At 40.6% G+C, this 18,709-nt stretch overlaps 1 protein-coding gene and 1 long non-coding RNA gene across 2 annotated transcripts in view; one reads left to right on the top strand and one right to left on the bottom strand.

Moving 5' to 3' along the window:
• Positions 1 to 7,980, top strand: part of LOC108416225 (carcinoembryonic antigen-related cell adhesion molecule 5-like) — a 68,147-nt gene extending 60,167 nt beyond the window's left edge. Inside the window, exons 8-15 of the mRNA XM_037534697.1 lie at positions 1,746 to 1,994; positions 2,088 to 2,192; positions 2,402 to 2,470; positions 2,814 to 2,906; positions 3,432 to 3,506; positions 3,893 to 3,958; positions 7,444 to 7,536; positions 7,764 to 7,980. Of these exons, the coding sequence (XP_037390594.1) occupies positions 1,746 to 1,994; positions 2,088 to 2,192; positions 2,402 to 2,470; positions 2,814 to 2,906; positions 3,432 to 3,506; positions 3,893 to 3,958; positions 7,444 to 7,536; positions 7,764 to 7,813 (800 nt within the window). The 3' untranslated portion in view covers positions 7,814 to 7,980. The remainder of the gene's footprint in view (positions 1 to 1,745; positions 1,995 to 2,087; positions 2,193 to 2,401; positions 2,471 to 2,813; positions 2,907 to 3,431; positions 3,507 to 3,892; positions 3,959 to 7,443; positions 7,537 to 7,763) is intronic.
• A 10,553-nt stretch (positions 7,981 to 18,533) lies between these two features.
• Positions 18,534 to 18,709, bottom strand: part of LOC119266044 — a 33,789-nt gene continuing 33,613 nt past the window's right edge. The window contains exon 3 of the long non-coding RNA XR_005131829.1: positions 18,534 to 18,640. This is a non-coding gene — a long non-coding RNA (uncharacterized LOC119266044). The remainder of the gene's footprint in view (positions 18,641 to 18,709) is intronic.

The following is an 18,709-nucleotide window of genomic DNA, read 5'->3' as shown; positions in this document are numbered from 1 at the left end:
AAGTATGGCTGTCTTTTGTACAGAGCACTCCAGGTGCTCAAACTCAAAGCAGCCAGCTAGTCTATGTCACAGGTGTGTTTTCTGTGCTGACCAGTCAGATCAAAAGGAAGGCGGTCCTTCAGTAATGACTGTAGTCACTGAGTACCCAGAACTGTATGATCAAACTTAGTGTGACCATAAATAAACAGATCACAGTGTAGTTTAGTTTATTTCTGGTAGCACCACACTTGCTAGTTAATGAAAATCACAGAACTTTCTGCCTCTACATATCGAAACAATATTTAGCACAACTTACTGACAGTTATGACGCTGCTGTCGCTTAGTAACAGGCAGACGCACCCAGAACACCAAATCTGATTGAAGTGCCCGACCCCGGACTATACACAATGTTTTATCAACTGCCATTGTAATCGGCCCTTTAATCAGCCTGTGGGATCTCGCTTCACTGATTTTCTTTCTCCTCCTGCCAACGTGCTGCTAGTGTAGAAAGTTCTACCACCCAGGATCAACAAATGATTGAGTATCCACTGTTTCCCGATTCAGGAGGTGTTTCATATGGATACACACACTAGGAGACTAAATAGAGGACTAAAATGATCAAAGAACTGTCAGAACTTTTTCCAAAACCACAGGCGTTGATCTCACACATCATCAGGACATTCATGCATTCCCAGCTCTCATCTTGGATGCGTCTCTCCCAGCTGATGTTATTTTCTTCTGACTTCCCTCTGGCAAGAACTTTCAAAGCAGCACAGTGTGCATCACCCGTCAGCTAACACTGATTGGCCCTGTACTCCCTATTTATATTTATATTGAATATATTGCGTCTTGCACCTTTTCCCACAGCACAGGGACATTTTGTATCACGGTTTATCTAGAAAATTCTATAAGATGTATCTCATAAATATAACTGTTCTGGGAAAGTGTGTATATATTGCAACTTTACACTGTAGTGTTCAATAGTTTACTGTTTGTATTTCCCCTCTTTTGATCTCTTACATTGATCTCCTGTATTTCTCTACATAGTACTACACTTAACTACACAGTGTAATGTCAGTGCAACTACTGCCCTCTATCTCATTCTTCTCTGACAGTCATCTGGATGTTTGGTGACACTTTTTTATTTATTGTTACTTGGTGTCTGGTGTATTTGTCTAGTATGTGCAATACCCCTCTTGTGTGTGCAGTATCTCCTTCCCCTGTTGCCCCCTGTGCACTTCTATTTACACTTATACTTCAATACGTAGAAGCATGCTGCTCTAATGAATGAATTTAATTGGATTTTTGAATGCCCTCTATTCTAAATACATATGAATATAAACCAAACTTGAATATTGAATGAGGCCATTGATGAGTTGGACATTGTTTTCACACAAATGAAATACATTACATCAGCCTAAGTACTTATACATATTAAATATATTGATGTAATGTATTATAATAATGTGGATGTTCACATTTGAATCAAGTAAATTTAAAGCAACCTTTAAGCAACTTTTTTCAGTTTAAAGGCCATCCAGATGGAAGTAAAATGACAGAGTAGTACCAGTAAAAGAGGAAGTTACTCCAGGACTAAACTACTGAAAACCTTTTTCTACTGAAAATTTTACTGTGTGAAAATACATAAAGGATTTGTATCAATCCCACATTTCCATATTTAGATCTGTCAGTACAGATCTCTGAGTTATAGTTCCTGTATTCTCTACAAATTCTTTCTTCAGTGTTGTTCTTACTCTGTCCTGCAGATGGTGCTGTGATTCTGGACAGTCCTGTTCATCCTGTGACTGAGGGAGATCCTCTGACTCTGCGCTGTTTATATCGTGACCCAAAGCCCTCAAACCTCACAGCTGAGTTCTATAAAGATGGATCACTCCTCCAGACTCAGACTACAGGAGAGATGACCATCCGTACTGTCTCAAAGTCAGATGAAGGTCTCTACCACTGTAAACACCCAGAGAAAGGAGAGTCTCCACAGAGCTGGATCTCAGTCAGAGGTGAGAAAACCATTTCAGATTATTTGATTCTTTCTGCAGCACTACAGTAAACAAACTCTTTAAATACAAACTTGTGTGTTTTTCTGTCTTTAGGTTCTGATTCTAAAACTGTAATATTAGCAGTTTCAGTGGTACTGAGTTTAGTCCTGATCCTCATCATCATACTGGGTCTGTTTTGGTGCTACAAGAAGAAGAAAGGTTTGAAAACTACTTTGTATGTTCACTTTGTGTAAACTAATAATTTCTGTGCATTGCAGTAGCTGCTGATGATATTAAGAGGAAAGTGAAGTAACTTGTACGTTTTTAATGTTCATGTTTCAAAAACTGCCGAAAGTGAAAAGCAGATGTTTTTAAATTTTATCACTGAACCACTAAAGCTGAAGATGTAGAATCTCTGTCTTCTACAGGAGATCAGCAGAACACCAATCAGACACCAGACCAGAGTCAGAGTCCAGGATCCACACAGCTGCAGACGGGTCAGTTTTACAGTTTTTATTACATAAACCTTTTTTTCTGCATGTAGCAAATTAAATGTTGTAGTTTTAAAATATTGCTCCATCATAAAAACAGCTTTGACTCAATCCCTCACTTTTCCAAGCATTCATCTAAAAACCTCACTTGAGCAAATACAGTGATGGAACACCCCTACAGGAATTCACCCAAGGAGAAATGGCGAACACCAGGACCGTGTTTAAGAGCGTGTTTAACACGGTGTAGAAACAGGAGGCCAGATTAAAGACTATATTTTGAGTAGTCAGTTTAAGGACTGTGAAAGCAGAATGAGGCTGGAGAAAAAAGTAGGTATTGTTTTTATTTTAGATTCTGGACCTGAACCTGGTGATTTGACTTATGCTGAAATTGATCTGAAAGACAAGAAGAAGCCAAAGAAAACTCAGGACAAGCTGCTTGAGGGTAAGATCAAGAGAAAATATCTAAATCAGTGATGTCAGGTGGTAAATTATTTTAATTGATCATTTTTGTCATGATTGGTCAAATTCCTCCCATTTTGTTATAGTTATAAATAAGCTTGATCAGAAAGTGTTTTGTTTTTTATATATATATATATGTGTTTTCACTAAAAGAATTGGCTTCTTGAGGTTTGCACCGGCGCTTTTAGGACCATGTTACTACAAACTAATGGAAGTCTATGTTACTCAAAATCTTTTGGGTGGTCCTTCTTTTAAACTAGCTCTAAAGCTCAACTGCTTCAGACACAGACTCCTCTTTGACATCAAACTTGATGAACTATGAATAGGATAAGGGGGGAATTTAGATTTTATTCCAGTGAACTGTACCTTTAATGGGCAGTCCTCACATTTATAACAGTGTTGATATGGTGAACGTGGATAACATTCATTTTATTTTCTATGCTTAAAAGTGAACTCTGACCATGTAAAACACAGCAGCGCCTCTAAACAGTGACTCTGACTGTTCTAGATGATTCTGCTGGCGGCTCCGGAGATCTAACTTATGCTCAAGTTAAAACCAAGAAAAAGAAATCCAGAGGAAAAGGTAATAACTGTGGAGCCCCGCTGGTGACATCCTGTATAAAAATAATGCATGGCCATGACTTAGCAAGGCGTAGGAACTACATAATTAAGTCAAGGCCATGACTTAGTAAAGCGTGGGAACGAGACTCTAATGTGTGGCCACAACTTAGTAAGACATGATCTCTTTCCTCTGACTTAAACATTTCATTCCTACGCCTTATTAAGTCATGGCCATGCATTAGGATGTCGTTCCCACATGTTAATAAGGTGTGGCCATGCATTGTTTTTATTTATACAGGATGTCATCAGCAGGGCTGCGTAAATAACTGCATTTCTGCTTTAATAAAATCTGTTTTCTACTTAAATTGGCTTCAGTGTCTAAACTAGTTTCTGTACTAATTAATGCAGCGACACCATCAACTGAGGTGACATATTCCCAGATTGCAATGAAAAGTCTTAAACAGGACAGCAAAGGTAAGAATTACCTACCACACATTACATCAAACAAGCCCTGGCTGATAAACTACATTTGTGGTCATTATATACATTTTATTTGCTACAGTATCAAATGGTGAGGGTTGCGTCAGGAAGGGCATCCGGCGTAAAACTTGTGCCAAAACTATCATGCAGATCACAAATATAATTGCCATACCGGATGGGTCGAGGCCCGGGTTAACAACGACCGCCTCCGCTGCTGTTGACCAGCAGGGTGCCAGTGGAAATTGGACTACTGTAGGTCGAAGACCATCAAAGAGGACAGGAGGAAGGCGGGTTCGAAGGCAGCGAGAGAGAAGGAAAGGCAGGAGTGTGGAGGTTAGAGTAGGGACTCTGAACATAGGGACAATGACTGTTAAAGGCAGAGAGCTTGCAGACATGATGGAGAGACGGAAGGTAGATATTCTGTGTGTCCAGGAGACCAGATGGAAAGGAAGCAAGGCCAGGAACATTGGAGGTGGATTCAAACTGTTCTATCATGATGTTGAGAGGAAGAGAAATGGAGTAGGGATAATCCTAAACGAGCAGCTTGGGAAAAGTGTTCTGGATGTAAGAGAGTGTCAGACAGGATCATGAGCCTGAAGTTGGAGGTTGATGGTGTGATTTTGAATGTAGTCAGTTCAGATGCACCACAGGTTGGTTGTCAGTTAGAGGAGAAAGAGGAATTTTGGAGTAAGATGGATGAAGTGGTAGATGGTGTCCCTAGAGAGGAGAGATTAGTGACTGGTGCAGACTTCAATGGACATGTTGGTGAAGGGAACAGAGGGGATGAAAAGGTGCTGGGTATCTATGGTGTGAAAGACAGAAATGCGGAAGGTCAGATGGTTGTAGATTTTGCAAAGAGAATGGAAATGGCTGTGGTGAACACGTATTTTCAGAAGAGGGAAGAACACAGGGTGACCTACAGGAGTGGAGGGAGGTGCACACAGGTGGATTATATCCTTAGCAGGAGATGCCACCTAAAGGAGATTGGAGATTGTAAAGTGGTGCCAGGGGAAAGTGTAGCAAGGCAGCATAGGGTGGTTGTCTGTAGAATGAGATTAGAAACAAAGAAGAGGAAGAGAGTGAAGACAGAGCCAAAGATTAGATGGTGGAAGCTGAAGGAGGAGGATGGTTGCAGGCAGTTCAGGGAAAAATTGCAACAGGCCCTTGGGGGCAGTGAGGAGCTACCTGAGGACTGGGAAACTACAGCTGAGGTGGTGAGAGAAACTGGCCAGAATGTGTTGGGTGTTTCATCTGATCAGAGGAAAGAAGACAAGGAAAGTTGGTGGTGGAATGAGGAAGTCCAGGAGAGTATTCAGAAGAAGAAGGCAGCTAAGAAAAAGTGGGATAACCAGAGAGATGAAGGAAGTAGGCAGGAGTACTGTGAGGCTAGTCGCATAGCAAAAAGAATGGTGGCAAAGGCAAAGGCTCAGGCCTATGATGAACTGTATGAGAGGCTGGACAGTAAAGAAGGAGTAAAGGACTTATATCGTTTGGCTAAACAGAGAGATAGAGCTGGAAAGGATGTACAGCAGGTTAGGCTGATAAAGGATAGAGAGGGAAATGTTTGCAGATGACATTGTAATCTGTGGTGAGAGTAGAGAGCAGGTGGAAGAGAATCTGGAGAGGTGGAGGTTTGCACTGGAGAGGAGAGGAATGAAGGTCAGTAGAGACAAGACGGAATACATGTGTGTGAATGAGAGGGAGGCAGGTGGAAAGGTGAAGATGCAAGGAGTAGAGGTCATAAAGGTGGATGACTTCAAATATCTTGGGTCAACCATCCAGAGCAATGGACAGTGCAGAAAAGAGGTGAAGAAGAGGGTGCAGGCAGGATGGAGTGGGTGGAGACGGATGTCAGGGCTGATGTGTGACAGAAGGATAGCAGCAAGAGTGAAAGGGAGGGTTTACAAGACAGTAGTGCGTCCTGCTATGATGTATGGTTTGGAGACTGTGGCTCTGTCTAAAAGACCTGAGGCTGAGCTGGAGGTGGTGGAGATGAAGATGCTGAGATTTTCGTTGGGAGTGACAAGGATGGACAAGATTAGAAATGAGCAGATCAGAGGGACAGTGAAGGTGGAGCAGTTTGGAGATAAATCCAGAGAGGCCAGGTTGAGATGGTTTGGACCTGTGTTGAGGAGGAATAGTGGATATATTGGTCAAAGAATGTTGGAGATGGAGCTGCCGGGCAGAGGGAGAAGAGGTAGACCTCAGAGAAAGTTTATGGATGTAGTGAAGGAGGACATGGAGATGGTTGGTGTAAAAGTAGAGGAGGCAGTGGGTAGGGCAAGATGGAGGCAGATGATCCGCTGTGGCGACCCCTAAAGGGAGCAGCCAAAAGAAGAAGATCACTGTAAGGACTGTAGTTAGTGACTCGTTGGTGACTAGTCTATGACTGAATGGTTAAGTAGAGCTGAGAATGTCAACATTTATTGTTTTTGTCATAAATTAGGTAAAAATGTCAGTTTGCTTTCCTGAGCATGTCGTGGATATCGTCAGCACTTCTAGAAGACTGACCTGCATGTTTCATTACAAAGTTTCCAGTTTAATAGGATTGGTGCTACACAGTATGTTAAATAATCATTTGTATACTTTAATGATATTTTTCATATGTGGCACTACTGGCTCTTTTTGCCTGTTCCATCATTTAAAATATCAGAAAAATATAAATTCTTACATATTGTGTATGATGAAAATTTCTTCAAGTATCGTGATCTTATATTTTCTCTGTATCGTCCACCTCTATGGTTACACTAGACTGTGGCAGTTCAGCACTGCAGGGTGTGATTGTTTAAGTGCTGCAGTCTGACCTTTAGTTTCTTTACTCTCTACAACATGTTCTCACCAACTTCACCTCGCAGCTAGTGTGTAGCACCATATTTACATAAGTGGCTACTTACAGGAGTGGAGGAGGTAGAGAAGCAGAATTTTCCAGAAGGAAAGAGCTTGACCCTTAGCTAGACAGGCTAGAGTTAGCTAAGGTAAACAACTTTGTAATGCAAACTCTTTTTTGAGTGATTTAGCATAATAACTGCTCTGTTTGGCTGCTTAAGTTTCAGATTAAAAAAACAACAAAACACTTTTGTTTGGTTATTGCAGCAAGAGGCAGAATACAGTGCAGTTATATTAGACGTCATGTGCAACAAATAGAAGAGTTTGCTAAATTAAAGTCAGTTTGCATGCAGCAAATTAAACAGTAGTTTTAAAATATTTAGAATTTTATTGCTGCAGCATTAAAACAGCTTTGACTCAGTCCCTCACCTCTCCAGCGGTCATCTAAAAAACCCACTTCAGCAAATACAGTGATGGAATGGCCCTTCAGGAGTTCCCCAAAGGAGACTTGGCAAATACCAGAACAAGAGCACACAGAATAACACAGTACAGACACAGGAGGCCAGATTAAAGACTGTATTTTGAGACGTTTGTTTAAGGATTGTGAAAGCTGACTGAGACTGAAGAAAAAAGTAGGTTTTGTTTTCTTTTAGATTCTGGACCTGAACCTGGTGATGTGATTTATGCTCAAATTGATCTGAAAGAGAAGAAGAAGCCAAAGAAAACTCAGAACAAGCTGCGTGGGGGTAAGATCAAAAGAAAATGTCTAAATTAGTGCTGACAGGTGATTAAAGTAATTGTGATTGATCATATTTGATATCAAGATTAGCCTTTGTGCTAACTTTGACAGCACTAATCTAAACACAGTATAATCTGAATTCTGCTGTAGTTCCTGACCGTCTGTGCTGTAACAGATTAAATGCTTTCAGCCTGTTCCTGGTTGATGCTAATCCAGTGTCATTGCTCTCTGTAGGGAAGAGCAGGGAGGAAGCTGATACTGTCTACTCAGAGCTGAAGAACTGAGTAACAAAGGGAAGATGAGCTCAAACAGGTCATCACACTTCCCTTTCATAAATGACAATGTGTGAAAGCTTTTAACATTGCCAAGTTTATGTAATATTTTTCTATGATCTGGATTTTTTTTAATGTCATATTTTTGTTTATTTGATTAATTTGATGTGGTTTTAATTATTATTATTGTTTTTATTATCCTTATGCCTAACCATTACCATATTATCCTTATGCTTCACAAATGCTTAAAATATTCATTAATGGGTAAAAAATAAAAAACGCAGTGGTACTAAGTTTTAATATTGCTATTCTTACTGTATTTTAACCCATTTCTTTGCTTTATTTTTACTTTTTAATCCAATTTTAGTTTCATAATTCATTCTTGACTTTTATGCAAGTTATTTGTTTAGTTTGGTTTTATAACTAACTTGATCAATATTTTATGATGTAAAAATGATTTCATTTTTTTTTTGAGTGATGCTTGGAATTAACAAATAAATGTTTTTTTAATTATTATTCATTTTTGAATTCCTGGATTCCTGGAGTTCCGATTCCTGGAATTTACATAATCTTTATTTGGAGATGATCTGTGTCTGTATCTTATGCCAATCTACAACAGTATCCACTTAGAAATCTTTTTCATGGATTAAAAAAAACATTGTAATTTACATCAAATTAAATTTTCATTTCCAATGACTCTTAAAAAAGCAGCACATTCAAGTCAAATTAAACAGCCTTCATCCTACAGTGTAGTCTGCACTGCTGGCAAGAACCCTGAAAAATGACGCCTAAGTAGTGCCGTATTTTGGAGAAGCATCTCATTCATTCTCTATTGTGGATGTTCTATAATGCTGATCTGAAACCTGACCCCAATTACATCCTTCTAGCCTTTAATGTTATGGTGGGCTCCAAATATCAAGGCAAGAACAAAAGCAGTGGCAGAGGTGATGAAGACGACGGCTGTAAACCATCAGATCTGCAGACCTCAGTAAACATGGATGCCTATATAGTCATCCTGCCACTTTACTGATGAACTACATTAATTCTCCACCAGCTCTCGGGCGTGTGAGCATTATGGGACACTGTTCTTCTGTTCTTGTAGATACATGGGATCCAAAGAAACACGGTCACATTCTATCACTGATAAAACTGATACTATCTGCTCTTCTTTCAGTACCTCATGTTCTGTGTTTTGCTCCTGATCTGAACAGACTAAACCTCTAATCTGCATAAGATACATTTGCAGTCCTGAAATGTAGATGCCTTTTTCAGTTCTAACGCCACTACAGAAGAGAACATCTCAAACATCCAAGAGCAGATAGAGAAGCACTTTATTCTATAGTACAGTAAATACCTAATACTGAACGGGTAAATATGATCTAATCTGCATTCTGGCACATACTTTGTAACTGTAGCCCTGAGTATTAACAGGTAGTTACATCAGAACTGCAATGCTATGATTACTTAGCATTTAACAGGTGCTTATGCTTCATTATTGGTATAGACTTTGGATTAAAGGGACCTTTTGCATAGATTAATGAGAACTGGTCACTGTGAGTGACCTGTAAACTTCTGTCCACATTTTAGGCCAAATATGATTCAATGCCTTTAACACCTTCAACTAAGATACTACATAAAAACTTGGTACTGGTTTGTTTTTTGCACAGGATGCTGGGAATCATTTTTCACCTTCATGTTCTTCATATATATTAAACACGCAATGCGTTTAGAAAGGTAAAAACACAAGATTGGTGAAGTAAACTGGTGAACTTGGTCTGAGAGGCTGAAATGATGTGATTATCATTCAGAGTAGTTCAGTGTGAAATGCACCTGTGGAGAAATTTACAGAGTCAGAATCGTTCACTGTTGTAGTACTAGGAACCAGACATCCACAAATCAATATATTGAGACCACAAATTAATATTTTGAGGTCACAAATCACTATAAGGCCAAAAAATTTATATATTGAACCCACAAAATACTATATGGCCACAAATTAATATATCAAACTCACAATTTACTATAAGGACACATTAATATTTTGCGGCTACAAATCAGGGATCAGTGTTGTGTTACATCTCCTAGGGGTAAGACGCACAAAGTGGAAACAAGACTGCCCACTCAGACGCCAGACCAGAGCAAAAAAAATCTAATAAATAAATAATAATAAACACATCAAATACAGATTTGACAATTTATTCGATGCTTTGCACTTTCATCCTGTCATCAAAGTTATTTTCAGTAGTCAACTGAAGCAACTCGACACAAAAAATAAAGGAAATATAACTTCAGGGAGGCCCAAGGCCCAAAATAACAAACAAAAGAGCTTAATAAAAATAAAAAATATAATATAACTAATTAAACTAACAAAAGAAAGAGAAAGGAAATTATAAAACCACTACAATTAACAACGTCCAACAGATCAAACACCAGGGCAGGCCTGTCCTACGTTTCCTTTCATAAAAAAGAAACAAGATGATAAAAAAGTGTCTTCACTGGCCCACAGGCACCTGTAGGCCAGCAGATCATCCACAGTAACTGGTCTGTCCACTGGCGGGCAGCCAGGGGAGCGGAACTGTGCGAAGCCAAATAAGAAAATAGCCGCTCCATATTGCGCCAAAACACCAAAGACCTTTTATAGCCAGCGCCAACTGGAACAGGCAATCACACACCGGGAAAAACGAGATCAGTCACGCAGCAACGTCCACCTGAGAACACTCAGACAGAGAGAGAGAGAAAAGGAGACATCCAGACACAGGACATCCAGTAACAGTTAAACTGGGTGGGCTTTTGCATAAGACCATGGAGGACGTGTAGCTACAATCATAAAAGATGATCATCAGGAGCTCTGAATCCTGGCTGTGTGTCTCTATAATGATGATAAAGAAACTTTTCTTTTATGGCTCCTAAACTGAGGAATAACATCATCAAATATTAGGACTGCAAGCTCCATAAGTGTTTTAATATCCAGATTAATCGTATATTTTAGATGAGCATATCCTGGAGTTTCCTTTTCATTCTGCAGACCATCGAATTTTATCTTGCATAGAGCAGCAAAGTAGCTAAAACTAAAAAGCATCAAAACAGCATTTGAAAGAAACAGCTATAAACCATCAGATGTGCAGACCTCAGTAAAGACTGATCTACTGTCACTTTGATGATGAACTGAACAAATTCTCCACCAGATCTTCAAACATTCAGAGACACTGTCCGTCTGTTCTTCTAGGTATGTGGGACCCAAAGAAACAAGGTCACATGCTGCATCACTGATAAAACTGATACTATCTGCTCTTCTTTCAGTACGTCATGTTCTATGTTTTGCTCCTGATCTGAACAGACTAAACCTCTAATCTGCATAAGCTACATTTGCAGTCTTAAAATATAGAAGCTTCTTTAGGTTCAGCACCACTGCAAAAGAGAACATCTCAAACATCCCAGAGCAGACAGACAAGCAGACTGTAGCACTTTAATGTGTAGTACAGTAAGTGTCTAACGCTGAATGGGTGAATATGATCTAATGACAAGTCATTTCTGGTAAACACCTTGTAATTACGCTGCAGCACTAAGCTGGTATTTACAGCAGTACTACAACGTCATGAATACTTAGAACTGAACAGGCGATTATGAGGTACTTCATTATTTGTATAAACACATTAAAAGGACCTTTTGCACAGATCAGTGAGAAGTGATTACAGTGAATGATCTGTCTGCTTTAGTCTTTTGTCCACATTTAGGCCAAGTAGGATTAAAGGCCTTTAACACCTCGAACAAAGACACGACATGAAACACGTTACTGGTTTGTTCTTTGCACAAGACACAGTTCATATTTTTCATGTTTCTTTTACTCATATACTGAACACACAGCGCATTTATAGAGGTAAAAACGCAAGACCAGTAAAGAAGTGAAATAGAAGTGAACTGGGTGAACTTGAGCTGAGAGGGTGAACATGATGTGACTGTTGCGCCACCTAGTGGTGGGATATAGTTTTATAAGATAGATTCTTTATCTGGGCAGATTACTCACTGAGCAATAATGACTTATAAATAGTTTAATTCCTTTTTCTTGATTTAATTGGACTTTTTGATTCACTCCTTCATTCAATTTGATTTTGGAATGTTGAGCAACTGAAGTTGTACATCAAGCAAGAATGGGAAAGAATTCCACCTACAGAGCTTCAACAATTAGTGTCTCAGTTCCCAAACGCTGAGTTCTCACTCTCTCTCTCTATTACACTCTCTCTCTCTCTCTCTCTCTCTCTATTACACTCTCTCTCTCTCTCTCTCTCTCTATTACACTCTCTCTCTCTCTCTCTCTCTCTCTCTATTACACACTCTCTCTCTCTCTCTCTCTCTCTCTCTCTCTCTATTACACTCTCTCTCTCTCTCTCTATTACACTCTCTTTCTCTCTATTACACTCTCTCTCTCTCTATTACACTCTCTCTCTCTCTATTACACTCTCTCTCTCTCTCTATTACACTCTCTCTCTCTCTATTACACTCTCTCTCTCTCTCTCTCTATTACACTCTCTCTCTCTCTCTCTCTATTACACTCTCTCTCTCTCTCTCTATTACACTCTCTCTCTCTCTTTATTACACTCTCTCTCTCTCTCTATTACACTCTCTCTCTCTCTCTATTACACTCTCTCTCTCTCTCTATTACTCTCTCTCTCTCTCTCTCTATTACTCTCTCTCTCTCTATTACACTCTCTCTCTCTCTCTCTCTCTCTCTATTACACTCTCTCTCTCTCTCTCTATTACACTCTCTCTCTCTCTCTATTACACTCTCTCTCTCTCTCTATTACTCTCTCTCTCTCTCTCTCTATTACTCTCTCTCTCTCTATTACACTCTCTCTCTCTCTCTCTCTCTATTACACTCTCTCTCTCTCTATTACACTCTCTCTCTCTCTATTACACTCTCTCTCTCTCTCTATTACACTCTCTCTCTCTCTCTCTCTATTACACTCTCTCTCTCTCTCTCTCTATTACACTCTCTCTCTCTCTCTATTACACTCTCTCTCTCTCTCTATTACACTCTCTCTCTCTCTTTATTACACTCTCTCTCTCTCTCTCTATTACACTCTCTCTCTCTCTATTACACTCTCTCTCTCTCTATTACACTCTCTCTCTCTCTCTATTACACTCTCTCTCTCTCTCTCTCTCTCTATTACACTCTCTCTCTCTCTCTCTCTATTACACTCTCTTTCTCTCTATTACACTCTCTCTCTCTCTCTCTATTACACTCTCTCTCTCTCTCTATTACACACTCTCTCTCTCTCTCTATTACACTCTCTCTCTCTCTCTCTATTACACTCTCTCTCTCTCTCTCTCTCTCTCTCTCTCTCTCTATTACACTCTCTCTCTCTCTCTATTACACTCTCTCTCTATTACACTCTCTCTCTCTCTCTCTATTACACTCTCTCTCTCTCTCTATTACACACTCTCTCTCTCTCTCTATTACACTCTCTCTCTCTCTCTCTCTATTACACTCTCTCTCTCTCTCTCTCTCTCTCTCTCTATTACACTCTCTCTCTCTCTCTATTACACTCTCTCTCTCTCTCTCTCTCTATTACACTCTCTCTCTCTCTCTCTATTACACTCTCTCTCTCTCTCTATTACACTCTCTCTCTCTCTATTACACTCTCTCTCTCTCTCTCTCTATTACACTCTCTCTCTCTCTCTATTACACACTCTCTCTCTCTCTATTACACTCTCTCTCTCTCTCTCTCTCTCTCTCTATTACACTCTCTCTCTCTCTCTCTATTACACTCTCTTTCTCTATTACACTCTCTCTTTCTCTCTCTCTCTGTTACACACTCTCTCTCTATTACACTCTCTCTCTCTCTCTCTATTACACTCTCTCTCTCTCTCTATTACACTCTCTCTCTCTCTCTCTCTCTATTACACTCTCTCTCTCTCTCTCTCTATTACACTCTCTCTCTCTATTACACTCTCTCTCTCTCTCTATTACACTCTCTCTCTCTCTCTATTACACTCTCTCTCTCTCTCTCTCTCTCTATTACACTCTCTTTCTCTCTATTACACTCTCTCTCTCTCTCTCTATTACACTCTCTCTCTCTCTGTATTACACTCTCTCTCTCTCTATTACACTCTCTCTCTCTCTATTACACTCTCTCTCTCTCTCTATTACACTCTCTCTCTCTCTCTATTACACTCTCTCTCTCTCTCTCTCTCTCTCTCTATTACACTCTCTTTCTCTCTATTACACTCTCTCTCTCTCTCTCTATTACACTCTCTCTCTCTCTCTATTACACTCTCTTTCTCTCTCTCTCTGTTACACACTCTCTCTCTATTACACTCTCTCTCTCTCTCTCTCTATTACACTCTCTCTCTCTCTCTATTACACTCTCTCTCTCTCTCTATTACACTCTCTCTCTCTCTCTCTCTCTCTCTCTCTCTATTACACTCTCTTTCTCTCTATTACACTCTCTCTCTCTCTATTACACTCTCTCTCTCTCTCTATTACACTCTCTCTCTCTCTATTACACTCTCTCTCTCTCTCTCTCTATTACACTCTCTCTCTCTCTCTATTACACTCTCTATTACACTCTCTCTCTCTCTCTATTACACTCTCTCTCTCTCTCTATTACACTCTCTTTCTCTCTCTCTCTGTTACACACTCTCTCTCTATTACACTCTCTCTCTCTCTCTCTATTACACACTCTCTCTCTCTCTATTACACTCTCTCTCTCTCTCTCTATTACTCTCTCTCTCTCTCTATTACACTCTCTTTCTCTCTCTATTACACTCTCTCTCTCTCTATTACACACTCTCTCTCTCTCTTTCTCTCTCTCTCTCTGTTACACTCTCTCTCTCTCTCTATTACACTCTCTCTCTCTCTATTACACACTCTCTCTCTCTCTTTCTCTCTCTGTTACACTCTCTCTCTCTATTACACACTCTCTCTCTCTTTCTCTCTGTTACACTCTCTCTCTCTCTATTACATTTTCTCTATTACACTCTCTTTCTCTCTCTCTTACACACACTCTCTCTCTCTTACACACTCTCTCTCTCTCTCTCTCTCTCTCTCTCTCTCTCTATTACACGCTCTCTCTCTCTCACACTCTCTCTCTCTCTCTCTATTACATGCTCTCTCTCTCTCTCTCTATTACACACACACACACTCTCTCTCTCTCTATTACTCTCTCTCTCTCTCTACAATGTAAAATCAGACTAATTCTATCTTTACAGTGCACTTACCCTAAACAGCCCTGGGTTACTGTATTCTTCCTCCAGAGCGATGATGAATGAGTTCACGATGATAATCATCAAAATGAACGCAGGAAATAAAAAGTGCTGAGTGAGGGAAGAAATGAATGCGTGACACCGCTCATCTCTCCTCCTGCACACAAACAACAAACACAAAAGAGCAACTGTTACTTTTCTTCAACTCCAATATTCTTTACCCTTGCACCACTATTCACACAGCAATATAAACGTTCTTCACACTGAGGCTAAAATAAATGAGTTGATCAAATTAAAGCTGAAATTTAAACCTTTCACACTGAAGCAGGAATATAAAGGCTTTCTGATGTTGATAAAGAGCTTTAAATCATTTACACTCTGCAGCTGGAGGTCGGGTCCTCCACCGAAAATCTTCTGCTGTCCATGATGTCGTGATAAACGAATCTCACACTGAAAACTGTCCAAAACACACAGACACACTACAATGTAAGCCTTTAGTACACATCGTCATGACAACCATTATGACATCAACATGGCAAAAAGCTTGGTTGTGACGTCATGGCTACGCCACCTTTGGACATTAACGTTAGCGACGTCGCTTTTACACTTCAGTAATTAACCTTATCGTACCGGTGGTCTTACAGGACCACCTGCTCTTTAGTTCTGAGCTTGTCTGCCGGATATTGTCGCATTAACTGCACAGCACTAAGAAGCCGTTTAGCCTGGTGAGATTAGCTGAGGACGTTTCTCTCACAGCGACCTTCCCGCCCTTATTTAGAAACGAACGGAGGCCGTTTAAAATACTATCCTGACTCCGAAAAACCGCAGAGCAGCTCAAACTGCGCTTTTACTGCATCTTACCACATTAAGACGACTAGTCTCGGTATTTCTCCATTTCCTCTCTTTCATTAATGAATAAATCACATTAAAGCAGAAATCAGTAAAAACACTCACCTTTCCGGTCTCTGAGTTCACTGCCAGATGATGACGCTACAAAGGGGGCGTGGCCAACGGGCGTAGAGCGGCTGAGTTTCGCGCCAACAGCAGAGCAGGAAGAGCAAATTGAGCTTTTATGCTGTTACTCAGAAGCTTCATAGAAACGACTGCAGGACCGGTTAAAGCTGAAAACCCTTCTGTCTCACAGATTCAGCTCCACATAGAAAATATGGCGCAGCCACAGAAAAGGCTTCTACTGTTCATTAAAGCAAGAATCGTCTTTCCGGGTAGGAGAAAAATATCATGTTAGTCCTAGGAATGTTTTAATCGGGAAAACTGCGCGTGCGTTCTGGAGCTGCTCAAGAGTTTTTGGTGTCAGGTTCACGATTGTATTGAGAGGATAAGAACATCCATTTGTTTTTACTTCAGTTATTTATTGTAAGAGACCCCTAACCTAAGGAAAATCTTGGCAGTGAGGATAACCTCATATTTCATAAGGGTTTCCATGTGTCCCTTCGCTTCCGCCCTAACCGCTGACTTCATAGTGTCATCCCCTTTGATTGCGACTAGAGTCAATAGGAGGTCAACATAAAGGGCATCCCTAGGATCACCAAAGCACCCAAACACTTTTGTTAGGGCCCGATTCTTAGCCCACCACCTTGTTCTCCCTACTGGGGTCAGTTTTCTGTGTCTGCTGTTGTTGGTGAGGACCACTAAAGGACTGTATTTGCTGGTTCTGCTGATGTGAGGTGTGTTGTATGGGGGGTGTCGGTAAGAACACCATGAAGCAGTTGTCTCCCTTTCCTTTAGTTTCTTTATTAAACTCACACTTGAATTACATGTGCAAGAGCCTCAGTTGTGTGTGGTCTGTAAACAGAATAATCAACATACTGAATTAAACTAACAAAATAATAAATCTTCTTAGCATTACTTCAATTACTTAAACATAGCTGAATTAGCATGACTAACTATCTCGACACTTAACAACACTTACTTGGTTGGAATGCACGCACACAACTCCTCACATGCTATCATCTTGAGGCTGTGATCCAGCCAAGCTGAAGTGATAACTTGCCTGAAGCAGCAGAGCTGAACCTGTGCTCTATGCTCCATATAAACTAAAACTAAACTGCACGCGAAAAGGGGGGCGGGGCTAGGCTTCAATGCCAGAGTCTTTCTTACAGCTGTCATCACTCATCTCCTCCCACTTCTGCATCTGTTTCCATGACTCCCTCAGAATCACTGCCACATTGTTTAGTTTAGTAACACCAGACATGGACCTGTGTAGGAGACTGCTCAGAGAGAAATGCAGAGAACCCCTGATATTGTCCCTGCATATTGGCAGCACCATCAGTGGAGTTGCCAATGTAAATGGTGAGCTCATCTAAGGTCTGTTTCAATGCCTCTGTGAAATACTGATCTGTTGACTTTTCACAGTCCACCACAGCAACCAGCCGCTCATGAATGACATCTGTAACATATCTTAAGATGATAGCACACTGGTCTGTTGATGAAACGTCTTGAGCTGTATCAATTTGAACAGAAAGCATGCCTGCCTCTCTAACCTCATCTGCAATCGTGCTCTTTATCAACTTTTTAAGGACGTCCACAACTTTGTTGTTTATGTCCTTCGATATAAGAGTCACAAGAGAACCCCTACCTTTTGCCCCACTGTCATGATGTATTTTGCTTTGCTCAATACAACTGCTAATGTGCTGCTGAGGGCACAGATCATACCAGCTCAAAAGAATTAACAACTCTAAAAAGTTGCCACGATTGACTGCAGTGTTTTCTAGAGTATAAGCACTCTCTGCTTTATCCCCTCTGTAACTGAGACCACATTTTCCTATGACTTTAACCACATCTACTATGTGTTCCATTACCTGATGCTTCTTTTTCACCTGCTCATGATGTAAAGACATTTGTTTGCCTGCTAGAAGACTTTTTACATCTGCCCCTTTAGCCATCAGAAAGTAAGCATCAGCACCATCCCTGTGGATCTTACTTTTCTCATGCTCTCCAATGCGCTGATGAATATGTTTCCATGCCTTCATACCAGCCTTTCTGAATGGATTATCAGTTGCAGCAGGTGCAAATGCCAAACAGACAGAACAATACAGTGGCTGTTACAGCGTCACTCCCACCTCTCTCTTCCCCGGCTGCAGCTGGGGTCTGTCCTCTGGAGAACAGCTCTGTTCATTCAGCACATCTGGCAGCTTCTTCTTCTTCCAGCGCCTTTCTTTATTTTAACCTGGCCTTTTCGGCTCCACCTGGCGTCTTCCTGCCTCCATCACCACCGACTGCCGCTTCGCGCTGCTCTGCTGCTACATTTAATTTACCGCTCCAGAAAAGAGACTCGCAGACCCAACCAACTTAAACATGTGGGGGGGGATTCCCTCAGATGGTAGAACCCATCTGACCTACTGCGATGTAGGGGCTGCGCTGTCAGATGAATGGAGAATGAATAGATAGTTGAACGGAGAATGAATGTAAAAAGATTAGATAAGTGACGGATAAATGTCAAAATCATCCCCCCATCCAGCCGCCCACACTCGAGACTGACATGAGCCGGCCCATCGGGAATCGTCCCGAATCTCCCGATTAGCCGCTCCGGGCCGCCCTCAGAGTAAAGTAGTGAAATATTCCTTCTTTATATTCCTTCTGTTATGGGAAGTGTCTTTACAGGCTTCTAACGGTCAACTGTTCAAAAGAAATACAGATTTATGACTGATATTAAAATGTTTTAAATGCACACACTGCTTAAAAAAC

The sequence above is a fragment of the Pygocentrus nattereri genome, chromosome 2, assembly GCF_015220715.1.
Source record: "Pygocentrus nattereri isolate fPygNat1 chromosome 2, fPygNat1.pri, whole genome shotgun sequence".
In the NCBI taxonomy this organism is placed as follows: domain Eukaryota; kingdom Metazoa; phylum Chordata; class Actinopteri; order Characiformes; family Serrasalmidae; genus Pygocentrus; species Pygocentrus nattereri.
Note: the sequence above shows the minus strand (reverse complement) of the source record. Positions and strands in the feature narration are given on the sequence as shown.